Here is a 12,043-nt window from a genome sequence, read left to right on the forward strand (position 1 = left end):
TATATCAAAAAATACTGGTGTCAACGACTCACAAAACTGCATTATTTTGTTATCAAACTATTTTTGGTGTTTAGTTATATATTTCTAAGGAGTGTGTGGTTGTGCTGATGGTATCTGGACCTCAGTTCGACTTCAGGTTGCAGCCTGCACACATATGATTCAATAAGAAAACGCAGACAAAAACATAAGCATCTCTTTATTTTCATATGCCATTCTGTAAACTGTGAAAGCCAGATCATCATCCATCACTTAGATCACCCAAAATAAAATATGCTTTTTTTTTAATTTGATGTGTTTTTTTGTTTTTTTGTTTCTCAAGAAAACAGACATTCATTTGCTTTAAATTGTTGGAGTTTATTTTGGCAAAGCAGTGACTATCTCATTTAGCATCAGTCACCAGAAGAGCCTGCACAAATTGTTAATGGAAAAACCAGCGGCAGAAAGCAACACATCACCAAGTGGAAAGCACAGCCCTGCATGTGCACGTGTGTCGGTGTTATTCGTGCTCCGCTCTCTTCGGAGTTATGTTCAGTATGATCCAATGCGCTGCTTATTCTATGTGTAGAATGACCTAAAGAGTGCTGCACACCAAACAGGATGTGTGGGTTATATCAGCCATTGTGTTGCCTGTGTGTGTGTGTGTGTTCCTAATACTGCGGGCAAGGGAAGAAAGCTCATATGTTAGCAGTGAAGTCTACAGTTAAGATGACCCACACACACACACTGTAGCTAGGTGAATAATCTAAAAGGCTTTCCTCGTCGCTGTCCGGCGTTCCTCCTACATTCAGCGTTGATGCTGCTGAAATGTAATAATGTAAAAATGGCTGACTGTAATTCAAATGATGAAACCACGAAAAAAAAATCAAACCTAAAATCCAGCAGTTAAAAAGAAAACATAACCAAAAAGATGCAGGCCTGAAAAGAAAAACAAAACGCCCTCTCCAGATATTTCTGTGCTGAGCTTCAAGCAGTCTTTCTTCCCAGCCTTTTCTGGGCTGTCATCAGTGTGATACTCTAGTCCATCGTTAAACTTAAAACAAAAAAGAGCATGTTTTGTTATGCTTTGAACAAAAATGTCAAGAGCTGTTTGACCCCATCCGAGTTTTCTCCAGGTACAAACTTAAAGGTGGATTATGGACGGTCTTCCTCTTCAAAGTTCATCCCTGTGAGAAACACAAATCGAATGTCAGAGAAGAGGAGAAGAGGAGCAGCATTCAAGAAACCGTACCCCTGTCATGCAAACACAAGGAGTTAGAATCATTGACATGCAAAATATTAAGATCTGTCACCACAATAAAATCCATTTTTTTCTACATCTCACAGAGTAGAAGATCAAAGAGAATAGTCAGGCAATTAGGGCTTAATGTCTTATGATCATTCAAATTAAGTAGCCATGCTCTGAAAACCAAGCATTTGCCTTCACACTGCTGCTATTTCAGTTTATTGTTTCGTGTTTTGGTCACAGAGAGACTAATTTCATTAGCTAGGCACCAATTTAGGACCATGGTGTTAAAAAAGAGGAAGGAAACATGCAGCCAGTTGGTATGGTATGGAAGAAGCAAAAAATGTCAACAAGCAGCAAAACGCAGCCCCTTTGTGATCCATATCCTGCTCCAAGCCACACCATTTCACCTTTGCCACTGTGAGAAGGAGAGAGGGGAAGAAGGGGGGAGAAGGAAGTCACTTCCACCTGGACCACTGCTTGTCTCTGTCTGTTAAAGGCACATAAATCACCCCCATCAAGGGCTTCATTTTGGTGCTGCCGTCCTCCATCTTGTCGTACTGCTCCAACATCTGGTTTCCTCCCGCCGGGCCGACGGGGAGAATCAGCCGGCCGCCGGGCTTCAACTGGTCCAGGAGCTGGGAGAGAAACGAGGTGAATGTAGCAGGTCAAGAGCACGGAGACACAAACGAGGAGGATGGCTGAGGAGAACATTCCCGCGTTGCTATTTCAAGCTAGTTTAACTGCCGTGTTGTGCAAAGTCAGTAATTTAAATTCCTCGTTTTGAAGTGAATTGGAACAATGTGACCTTGGTCATCAGTATTCAGAGAGACTCACAGCTTGGGGGACAGTGGGTGCTGCCGCGCCAACATGGATGGCATCATAAGGCGCCTCCTCCTCGTGACCCATTCGCCCGTCTCCCACTGAAACACACGGGATATCACTTACAGCCTGCCACAAACAACACATGGATGGATGTCCTCGTCAAGCTGTCGGTTAAACATTTAAACATGGCTGTGCTCATTACTGACAAGTCTTTTAATTCTGTTTTCAATTATTTAGATGTAAAAAATACCTCAAATAAGGACAAATACTATACATAGGTGGCTAATGACAGAATTACATCTCAGCACTTTGACACTGTATCAGTTATGTGTAATATTTCTAGGTTTGTATCTAGTTTCCTATCACAGATTAAGCACTGAAACACAATGTCTTAAAATTTCTTACATCTGCCAAAAAACCACAGCAGCTCTCCTTTTCCTGTTACTTTTTGACATCGAATAGGTTGTGTATTGTACAAAGGTGGATGCAATAAGCTGAAGCTGATGCGGACCATCTTTTATGTAGTGTTACTCTGTGGTGTTGTCTTTTATTGTACTGTTATGAGTAATTTAGGTGTATTTATTTTTATATATGTATATGTGTATATGTAGCAGTATCCAGCAACTATTAATATACTTACTATAAGGGTAAAAACTGGAATTAATTTTCTTAAATAAAAGTTCAGTTACGAAACAAAAAATAGATACATTAACACACCCACACTAGTTTCAGCAGTTCAGCAATTCAGCAGTAGTTTCAGCCCTACCACCCCACTGCAGAGCGGGTGAAAGTCGGGACTTGCTGCTCAATTATTTAGAACTGCACTATCCTGTCTACTGAGCAACTGTGTTTTTAGTTCCCCACTGAGAGGACAGAAAGGTCTAACAAGCATCACACTGTCCCTGGCTTTAAAACCAACAGTCAGCTGCAATTTGTGCCACACAAGCAAACTCTAAAATTGTGTCACAATAGAACAAAAGAATGCACAAAAAGCCTGTAATCTGTCAATCAGTGACATCTTACCTATTAGCTTGACTCGGCCCGATGTTATCAAACTGGGGTCATCTTTCTTCACATTGTTTATAGAATCATCTACCAGCTCTTTGATGTGATCAATTCCTATAACTTTTCCTTTAGGACCTACCTGCAAAGTGTGGGAGGGTAGGGATGGTATTCAGTTCATGCACAAAGAATTTCACAACATTAGACATATTTTATGTTGACTGGTTGGCAAGCTAATTAAAAGCGAGCAGTGTTATTATATCAGAAAGCCACCAAAGAGAAGTTGTATGCGTTTACCCGTCATGTGTGTGGCTCACCATTCGTGCAAAGCAGACGGACAGGATTCCACTGCCGGAGCCAACATCCAGAGCTTTGGCCCCCTCATACAGCTGATCATGTAGAAGCTCCAGTGCGTAGGCGTGCTGGGTGGAGGGATGGATTGGGGGGGGGTCAACAAGGAAACTGCATTATAACCCATCTCTCAGCATCCATATTGCATCAAACACTGACTATGACAAGGTACAGCCCACTCAGGTCATACAAGGGCTAAAGTAGCTGACAAACAAGCTCCCACTTCTGACAGCCAAATATCAGAGGGATCTGATAAAGCTAACATGGCAGCAATCCATACAAATCCATAAATTAGCTTAGATTTGGTTAACTGCAACTAAAAATAAGTGATAAGATTATATTTGGGATAAAAAGTGGATGATAATGTGGAACATTTCTCTGGCTGCTTCTCTTTAATATCTACTGAATGACTGAATGGGAGCAAGCTTTACAAAAAAAAATGTGATTCACAGGGTGCAGAAGTGTCTGAGAGTCTTTAAAGTCATACCATGTGTGGGGCGCTGATGGTTGCTTGATAGCCTTGTGGTTAAAAGAAACGTATAGATTTGGTTAGTTCATGCCTCAGACGTCAGACTGTATTTGGATTTTAGACTGATTTCATGAGCGGACGTACCTATTGACTGCGGCGAGTCCATGTAAGGATTACACCTAGAGAAATGGGCTCGGTCTGTGGCCAGCATGACTTCATAGACCTTGTCGGATTTAATAATGCCATTTTCTGTAGATACAAAAGAGTGTGCGTCACTATGTATTATGGAAACACGCACAAGTACCAACACCAGGAAGACATACAGTATATTACATACATCTTGCACTGAAACAGACAAAATACATAAAAGAATATACAAAACATAAATTAAGATACAGGTAACAACAAAGCATATTAGGTTATATTATACAACATATACTGTGAGTTTTTGTCTACCATTAGAGCTACCTATCCTTTAGGCAATTTTCCAAATCAATGAGCAGGAAAACTTTATTATCTTTTTTATTATTTCTCCATCACTGTGATAATATACCTTGAACTGTAACATTCCTGTCGGGTTATTTTACTCATTTCTAAACAGATTTTCAAGACAATGACCCACACACAACACAATTACATACACCATGACAGAGGGGTTTATCCACACTACTATGGTACATATAGAGACAAATTAACAGTAAGAATATATAATGATCACTGTATGAAGAGAGTAATTAGCAGAAAATACTGAGACAAAAAGTGAAAAATATGAAAATATATGCAGGATGAAATAAAGACTGCAGCTTACAAACAGATGTGCCACACATCTGTGTACTGACATGAACTGTACTATGTACATCAATACAGTAATATGAATTTACATATATTGTGACAGAGGATTTTTCCCTTATCACCCACTCCTATGGTAATGATAATTATTAATTAGACAACAATGGATAGTACAAATCTATACTAATTAAACTGTGTACTGTATGCAGAGACTTAAGGATGGAAAACACTGAGATAAAGAGGAAGGAAAAGTATAAAATTCTATGCAGGATGAAAATTAAATTGCAAATCACAACATGCCCAATATGAAAAATTTAATATCAGAAGACATTTCGGATTAAATGTAGCAGCATACAAAAAGATGTGTGTTACTGGCATGAACCAGTCCATAGAAAGCCACACGTGTAAACTACAGAAAAGTGCACAAGCTTATAGACAAGTCATGAAAGAAATTTAAAAAAGCTCCACAAAGAAGTATTAGTGTCTTCAAAATAATCCTTCCTAACAGGTTCCTGTAGCAGCTGGTGCCAAAGGAAGGAAAAGCCAACAACAGCCGGCACTGCTCTCATTACCAACTCCCCTCACCCTCAGAGCTATGCACCACTTTAGGATACATTACAAATAAACCATACAAGCTGCCAGATGGACACCTACTAGTGATTTCTGAAATTAACATAATCAGTGCTGGCAGATTTCAAACCGTTTTCTTCTATCCAAAAAAATATATTCTCAGAATTCAAAACTGTCTTTGCAAAGGCCAGGGAAAAGAAAACCAAATATAATCTGTTTTCTATAGACTATAAATCTACTTAGTGTACAATTTTAATACATAACTGGGGGCTGGACTTGAGACATTCAAGGTTTTTTTAAGCAAATGTAACTGGGTGAACTATTACTGCCTGAACAGACCTGTTCTGAACACCGGTCAGGAGGACAGAGACAATGACAAAGTCGTGAATTAGCATGCATCCTGTGTGTGACCTGCTTAAATCCAGTTTATGCAAACTCAGGGTTAAATTCAAGATATTCGTGTGTCTAAATGGGTCAATGCCCGGTAAAGCGTTCAATCAAGAGGAGCATAAAATCTAAATATTAACATTAAACAAAACAATTTTATTTGCCCCTATACCATGCACAAGTAAGGGAAGCTTTAACTTGAAAACATGTTCTTGTACCAATGCCAGTAAGTGATTTGCATCATTGACATAATGCTTCTGAATTTGACTAAAAAGCTGACAGTGAGAATAAAATATTTCCAGAATTTTCTCATCCTGTAGTACTGACTTGCTTTGCATACTGAGGAACTGGTTTCACCTTCCTTGTGTAGATAATCTTTTTTTAAGATAAATGGTAAATAATCAAATCTTCTACCATGGAAGATAAACATAGATGACTATGCAAGTTAAGCTTTTGCTTTTGTTTTAGAGCAAATAGAGCAAGACTGGACTCTGTTCCCGAATACAAAATGATTGCAACTGAACTGTCAACTGCTGTGCTGGACCGAACAGAATATAAATAGCCTTGCTAGATACTTTATATTGAAATTGGACTTACATATTCAAGTCCACAGACATCATCACATTGAATATCATTTTCCATTATGCAAGTGAGATACTTTACATGTCTGATCAGGGCGTTAGAGTTTTGTCTCCTTTACCACACAGTGAATTACCATCTGATTACAGAATAAACCACGAGCATTGACGGCATCGATCACAGTGGACTGGATCATAATGGACTAGATAACAGCCGTCTAGCAGGGTGCAACTATGAGTCACTGCCTTTTTTTGTGCATTCACTATCGCCTGAATAAACAACTAGTGCCCACTGTGACACAGCAAATTGCTATTTACTATGATCCACTAAAAAAGGCACTGCAGACCATAACCTCACACGTCCATCTGTCAGTGTCATTCATGTAACAGTGAGGTGAATGGTGCAGAGAGAGACATCAATGAATGTGGGCAGGGCACCTAGCCGCGCAGCTAACGCTAGCTGTAACGTCCCAAATGACGCACATAGAGCTAGCAGGCTAAGCTAACTCTAATAAAGAACTGAACCTGCAAAAATATTTTGCGACCACATACAAGATAAAAGGTATTGTGTGTCGTTATTGGTAATTTATTTTTGCAGCAACGGAGGCATGCGTCTGTTCCACGGCGTAAACGTGGTTTGGCAAAGGGGTGGAGAGAGGTAACGCTAGGTCAACAACAACATACCACATAGCTTAGCAACCAGCTAGCTAGCTACCGCGCTTGACTCAGCCCCCGAAACTAAACCGTTTTCGTGCAAGCTTTCCCCCTTGAAGACGCCGGTGCTGCCGCTTAGCAAAACATGTGGACTCACTGCGGAGGTTGTTGACGAGCTCTGCGTGGCTTGCTCCTCCAGATTTCCAGGCCATTATTAAGCAGACTTTGCGGAGTAAGTAGACAGCAGCTGTCAGTGCCGCGCCTGCGCCGACTGTTTTGCCAACGAAGCTGACAACCTCGAGAGCAGACGGCGGAGCGGCGGGCACGTCACCGGACATCCAAACTATTTCACTGCAGGGCGGCCTTTATAACACACACCTTGACGCACAGCAGGGGCATTTTACAGTATAATAAATCAGTTTAAATAAATGCCTTAACTAAGGTTACTTGTGCAGGAAAAAGCCACATTCCGCACTCAGTCAATGAAATTTGCCGCAGTAACATAGACGGTGGCCGCTAGGTGGCGCGAGACACCTGTTTTGCGTGGTAACTCAAAATTCAAATGCAGCTCAGCACAGCATTTAATAACATCCAAAATACACCAACGCTACCAGAACAATCCATGCATATCTCAGGATCATCGTAACATCACAAATGAAATTTGAAACACATTTCACACTTTCAGCACAACAGAAGTCAGTGTAGACTGAAATAATTGATCAGTTTTCATTGCTTTAATAGAAGTTTACACATTCACATCTAGTTTATCCTTGTTCAATTTTGCTGCCCTTGTGTTTGCTGTAAGTCCATATGTGTATTTACCAATACTATAGTATGAGTCCTGGCCCACAGTTCGTACCAGCTAGTAGGGGTAATGCACCATTTCACTATTTACCAAACGCTAGAATAACCCAGAAGAAGTACGGTTGCCTGTTATGGTTGTTTGACCCCACTGCGCCGCCGTAGTTACGTGCCTAGTAGCAGGCGCGTACAGTTCGGTTGCGCTCACGAATGCTAAGCTAATACCGGTTAACGTTTTTTTAAATCTAAAGTGTGATAGACTGTTTCTGTTTCAATGGAGAGTATAAATGCTAAATACGTGTCCCAGAAAATCAGCAAAACGAGATGGAAACCAGTGTCGTATTCGTCTCTGCAACAACCAGAAGTCTTTGCGACTGGCTCGTGGGACAACGAGGTTGGCAAGTTGACACTTAATATTTATGATGAATCAACTTCACGGCAGACTTAATAAAAATATCAATACTTTTTATTTCATTTCGCGAAATAGCGGTCATTCTGTAATTGTAAGATCACGACTTAAGACACGTTATGAATCGTAAGGTTCCCTTTCAGCATGCATCCAGTGCATGAACTAATATTGTATTAGCTATTTTGCAATGATCTCAGGAGTATTAAACTAAACCTGTTAATTACTAGTGTAAGGCATAAAGGTATGCATAGCTATGGCTGGTAAATTCCTTCAGAGAGAGTAGACAATTGGCAGACAGTGGTGGAACAAGTAAGTAACTTAAGTATGATGATACTCTCTTAATTGCACATCACATTATGTCTGAAGCGAAAACTAAATCTGGAAAAATTGGTGCTGTTTTGTGGAATTTAAACTTTCATATTGTTCATCATTCATCACCTGTGTTTACTTTTAAGAAACACCTGAAACAAGCATTGGTAGCTTCCCAAAATACAGTGTTGACTGTGGAACATTTGGAATTAGGAATAATATTTATATATGTGTGTTCTCTCTTTTTGTCCTTTTTAAAAAGTTATTTTAGAGTAGCCTGTCAGTCCTTTATCGTTTTTATTTGGTGTAGTAATTCTGGTGTACCTCTCCTGTGCAAGCTCTTGTTTACTTTGGGTTGATGTATATCTTGGTATATGTAGGTAAAAGTGTCAATATAAACGTGAGTGTCTTTGTGAATATATACTGATTTATAGTTTTATCTGTAGCACTGTGTCACATTTTATAAATGATATGTTTAGTTTGTAAAATCTGAATATGTGAAGTAATTTTAGCTGTCAGTTAAATAGGTTTATTGTGGCATAAAACAATCAAGTATCTCAAAACTAAACTTGTCAACTGTCAGTAAGTTGTCACTAAGTTGGACTTCATCAGCCCCAATGTGTACTTGTGGCAGGACAACAAGATTTCCTTCTGGTCTATTGGGAATCATGGAGGTCCTGGCATGGAAGATGGATTTGAAGGCGATCCACAGCTATTATGTGAACACAAGCATGATGGAGATGTTCTAGACCTTCAGGTAAGTCTCCTAATGTAATATAAATAACCTGAAAACAAGAAGTTTTCACTGTCAATTTATTTGATGTGTAGAAAATCCTAAAAGCACAGTACTTTACATTTGTGAACTAGGATAACAAGATCAAAAGTGATTGATGTGACATACACATAAATGTCTGAAGCCTATTTACTTAAAGTGCCAGGGCTCATTTCACTTTGGTTCTTTTATACTTGACAGTTTCTGGACCAAGACAGAATCGTAACAACATCTTCAACTGGAGCAGTCACCATCTTCCGCCACCACCAAAACAGTCAGGTATACATTACCCTCATACACAGTGTGCTTTACTCAGATCCAGACTACGCTGGAGGCAATCCATAACAAGCCTGCTTCTTACATGTGGACACATGGAGCCATTTCCAGCAGATCCTGGACAGTAAATGTAATATCTTATGCTGCCACTTGGTGCTCATTTTGTATAATGACATGGCATACCTGACAAATGTAAATGTAAAATGTAAGTTCATTTTATCAAACCAAACTGTGAAAGTGAAATGGCTGGAAATGGCTGCACAAATATGTTGTAGCTCAAGGAAAAGAGTTTTGAACAAACCGCTTAACTGGAAATATAACAAACTTGTGTTTTGATAAATCATCAAATTTCTTTTGTCTTCTTTGTCTTGACTGCAGACAATATCAGTTTCTCAGCACTGGACAAGAGCACATCGTTACCCTTGTGACAACGCCCCCTGTACTGGTGTTGTGTGCAGCAGTCCCGAGATTGTTACGGTTGGTGAAGATGGCAGGATCATTGTCTTCAGAGCCGACCAAGAAGGAGTGACTCGAGTCATAGGTGAGATAAAGATTAAACATCTGCAGTTAGAACAGCATTAGAATTACACTTGGTATAATGTGACCAACACCTTTTACCGCTCTCTCATTACTAGAGAATGCAGACAGCAGCACGATTCATGCCGTGACTTACCTGAGGACAACAGAGATTTTGACAGTGAACTCTATCGGCCAACTCAAGCTGTGGGATTTCAGACAACAGAGCAACTCGCCATCCCAGATTCTCTCCCTGTAAGATCCCCTCAGTTATAAGAAAATCTGTCTGTTCCGCTCTTTCCTTATTGTGTTTTTATATCTGTGTGATTTTGATTACAAGCAGTTGTGACAAGTTGTTTTCTCATCAGGTCGGGGGATAGAGTTCCTCTGCACTGTGTGGACAGACATCCCAACCAGCAGCATATTGTGGCCACAGGAGGCCAGGACGGCATGCTCTGTGTCTGGGATGTGAGACAAGGCAACACTCCCTTCTCACTCATGGAGGCACACTCTGCTGAAAGTAAGATTTTATTGTGGGCAGATGGTTTAATTTAGCAGATATAAACTTACAAGTTAATTTTGAAGAGGTTATATATGAAAAGGTTTATATTTCTCTTTTTGCAATAACTTCTGCTTCGTTCTATAAAAGTGTTTTTCTGTGGTTTTCTGACTAGTGTGGGAGGTCCACTTCCACCCGACCAACCCAGACCATCTGTTCACATGCTCAGAGGACGGCTCGCTGCTGCACTGGGAGACATCGTCACATTCAGAAATGCCTTCCTTCCTACAAGGCAAGTCAAAATATTACATGTCTCTTATTCTTTTAGGCTAGAAGGGTGATGACAAACTCCATTTTCCAAAGAAAAAAACAGCTCAATCAATGAAAAGGTTAGATTATCTGAAGGAATTTATGTGTTTTTACTCTGCTAAAGTACTTAAATACAGTGTGATACACATAACCAAGAGCCAAAAAGCTGGCATATCAATATACCAAGGAAGCTGTACACCAACATAATAAAAGTATTTATGTTGTAGTATAATAGTACAGTAATTATTATAATCTCAAATCGTAATTTATGTGTTTTATCATCGTATTCCCAGGTGGCAGGAACAACAGCATGCTCTCTCGCAGTGCAATGGCTCCAGCTGGAGGGAACCAGTCCCTCATCAGCACCTGGCTGAGCGGAGACTCCAGTAAAGGCCGTCTGGAGACAACTCACATGCTGCCCAGCCAGACGCTGTCGGTCAACAGCTTGGACGTACTTGGACAATGTCTTGTCTGTGGGACTGACGGAGAAGCTATTTTTGTCAACAGACAGGTCCCAGTTTAAAAAGTATTTGTTAGTGCAAAGGACAAGATGTTTATTTTCAGTCAGTTTCAGCCACAACGGAGGTTTTATTGTCTGCCTTGATCACACAGGGAGCCACGAATACTATATCTTCAAAAGCGTGCTTGTGACATTTTGGCCTGTGTATTTTTCTGTTAATAGTTTCATATACATTTTGCAGTTTCATTGATGGATCATCATGGCTCAAGGTAAATCATTCCAAGCAGTTTATTTGAGTTCAGCAGTACCTTTTTGTATGAATGTCATTTAAAACAGTTTTGAAATGAATAAATAAATAAAAAGCCCTTACACAAATGTCTTACTGTTTTGTTAATACTGAAATTCATGCTTGTTTTTTAACACCACAAGTGAGTATTGAAGGTCTGCTCCTATATTCACATTTGTAGTTCAAATTACCTCTACTGCTGCATATAAAACACAAAATCCACTTTACCAGTTCAGCCCAGTGGTGTTCACTGGTACAGGTGAGTAGATGGATCAGGGGTGAAGACTGAAAAGTTTGCATCCGGGAAACTTGTGTGAAATTTCCCAAAGTTTCACCTAATAATTCCCCCAGTCGCGTTGCGTTCAAAATTAAAGTGATAGCGTTGTAAATGCCAACTTTGTTAATTGGCGCTGAGTGTGTTTCAGATTTTAAATTAAATTTAACGAAAATACATCTGCCTTATTTTAATTTAAACCGTTTATTTACCTTTTCTAAACTATCTTCAGGGGTTACGTTCAGAAGTATTTTATTGTGAAATCTACATGCATCGGAAGTCTGT

At 39.8% G+C, this 12,043-nt stretch overlaps 2 protein-coding genes across 3 annotated transcripts; one reads left to right on the forward strand and one right to left on the reverse strand.

Annotated features, from left to right (window-relative positions):
• Positions 1 to 179: 179 nt before the first annotated feature.
• On the reverse strand, positions 180 to 7,162 carry pcmt (protein-L-isoaspartate (D-aspartate) O-methyltransferase). 2 transcript variants are annotated; one of them, XM_056405657.1, is made up of 8 exons: positions 7,005 to 7,162; positions 4,014 to 4,118; positions 3,888 to 3,919; positions 3,367 to 3,471; positions 3,071 to 3,191; positions 2,060 to 2,145; positions 1,691 to 1,860; positions 180 to 1,163 (listed from the first exon to the last, which is right to left on the reverse strand). In XM_056405657.1, the coding sequence occupies exons 1-8, from the start codon at positions 7,057 to 7,059 to the stop codon at positions 1,151 to 1,153; spliced, it is 687 nt and encodes a 228-aa protein (XP_056261632.1). In that variant the 5' UTR covers positions 7,060 to 7,162; the 3' UTR covers positions 180 to 1,150. The 2 variants fall into 2 exon arrangements, with proteins under 2 accessions (XP_056261632.1, XP_056261633.1); XM_056405658.1 differs by having other exon boundaries at positions 1,633 to 1,860.
• A 646-nt stretch (positions 7,163 to 7,808) lies between these two features.
• nup43 (nucleoporin 43) lies at positions 7,809 to 11,573 on the forward strand. The gene is made up of 8 exons (XM_056405656.1): positions 7,809 to 8,042; positions 9,001 to 9,123; positions 9,340 to 9,417; positions 9,793 to 9,955; positions 10,050 to 10,185; positions 10,299 to 10,450; positions 10,605 to 10,721; positions 11,032 to 11,573. The coding sequence occupies exons 1-8, from the start codon at positions 7,923 to 7,925 to the stop codon at positions 11,259 to 11,261; spliced, it is 1,119 nt and encodes a 372-aa protein (XP_056261631.1). The 5' UTR covers positions 7,809 to 7,922; the 3' UTR covers positions 11,262 to 11,573.
• The last annotated feature ends 470 nt before the right edge of the window (positions 11,574 to 12,043 follow it).

Source organism: Seriola aureovittata, chromosome 19 (genome assembly GCF_021018895.1).
Source record: "Seriola aureovittata isolate HTS-2021-v1 ecotype China chromosome 19, ASM2101889v1, whole genome shotgun sequence".
Lineage (NCBI taxonomy): Eukaryota > Metazoa > Chordata > Actinopteri > Carangiformes > Carangidae > Seriola > Seriola aureovittata.

Bases quoted from the DNA above. Each gene is read 5' to 3' on its own strand.
- pcmt (XM_056405657.1), bottom strand. From the start codon at position 7,059: ATGGCCTGGAAATCTGGAGGAGCAAGCCACGCAGAGCTCGTCAACAAC. The intron at 3,472-3,887 runs GTATGACTTTAA...CCCTCCACCCAG, and splicing joins CCATCAGCGCCCCACACATG to CACGCCTACGCACTGGAGCT. The intron at 1,861-2,059 runs GTGAGTCTCTCT...TTTCTCTCCCAG, and splicing joins CACCCACTGTCCCCCAAGCT to CTCCTGGACCAGTTGAAGCC.
- nup43 (XM_056405656.1), top strand. From the start codon at position 7,923: ATGGAGAGTATAAATGCTAAATACGTGTCCCAGAAAATCAGCAAAACG. The intron at 8,043-9,000 runs GTTGGCAAGTTG...TACTTGTGGCAG, and splicing joins CTGGCTCGTGGGACAACGAG to GACAACAAGATTTCCTTCTG. The intron at 9,956-10,049 runs GTGAGATAAAGA...TCTCATTACTAG, and splicing joins AGGAGTGACTCGAGTCATAG to AGAATGCAGACAGCAGCACG.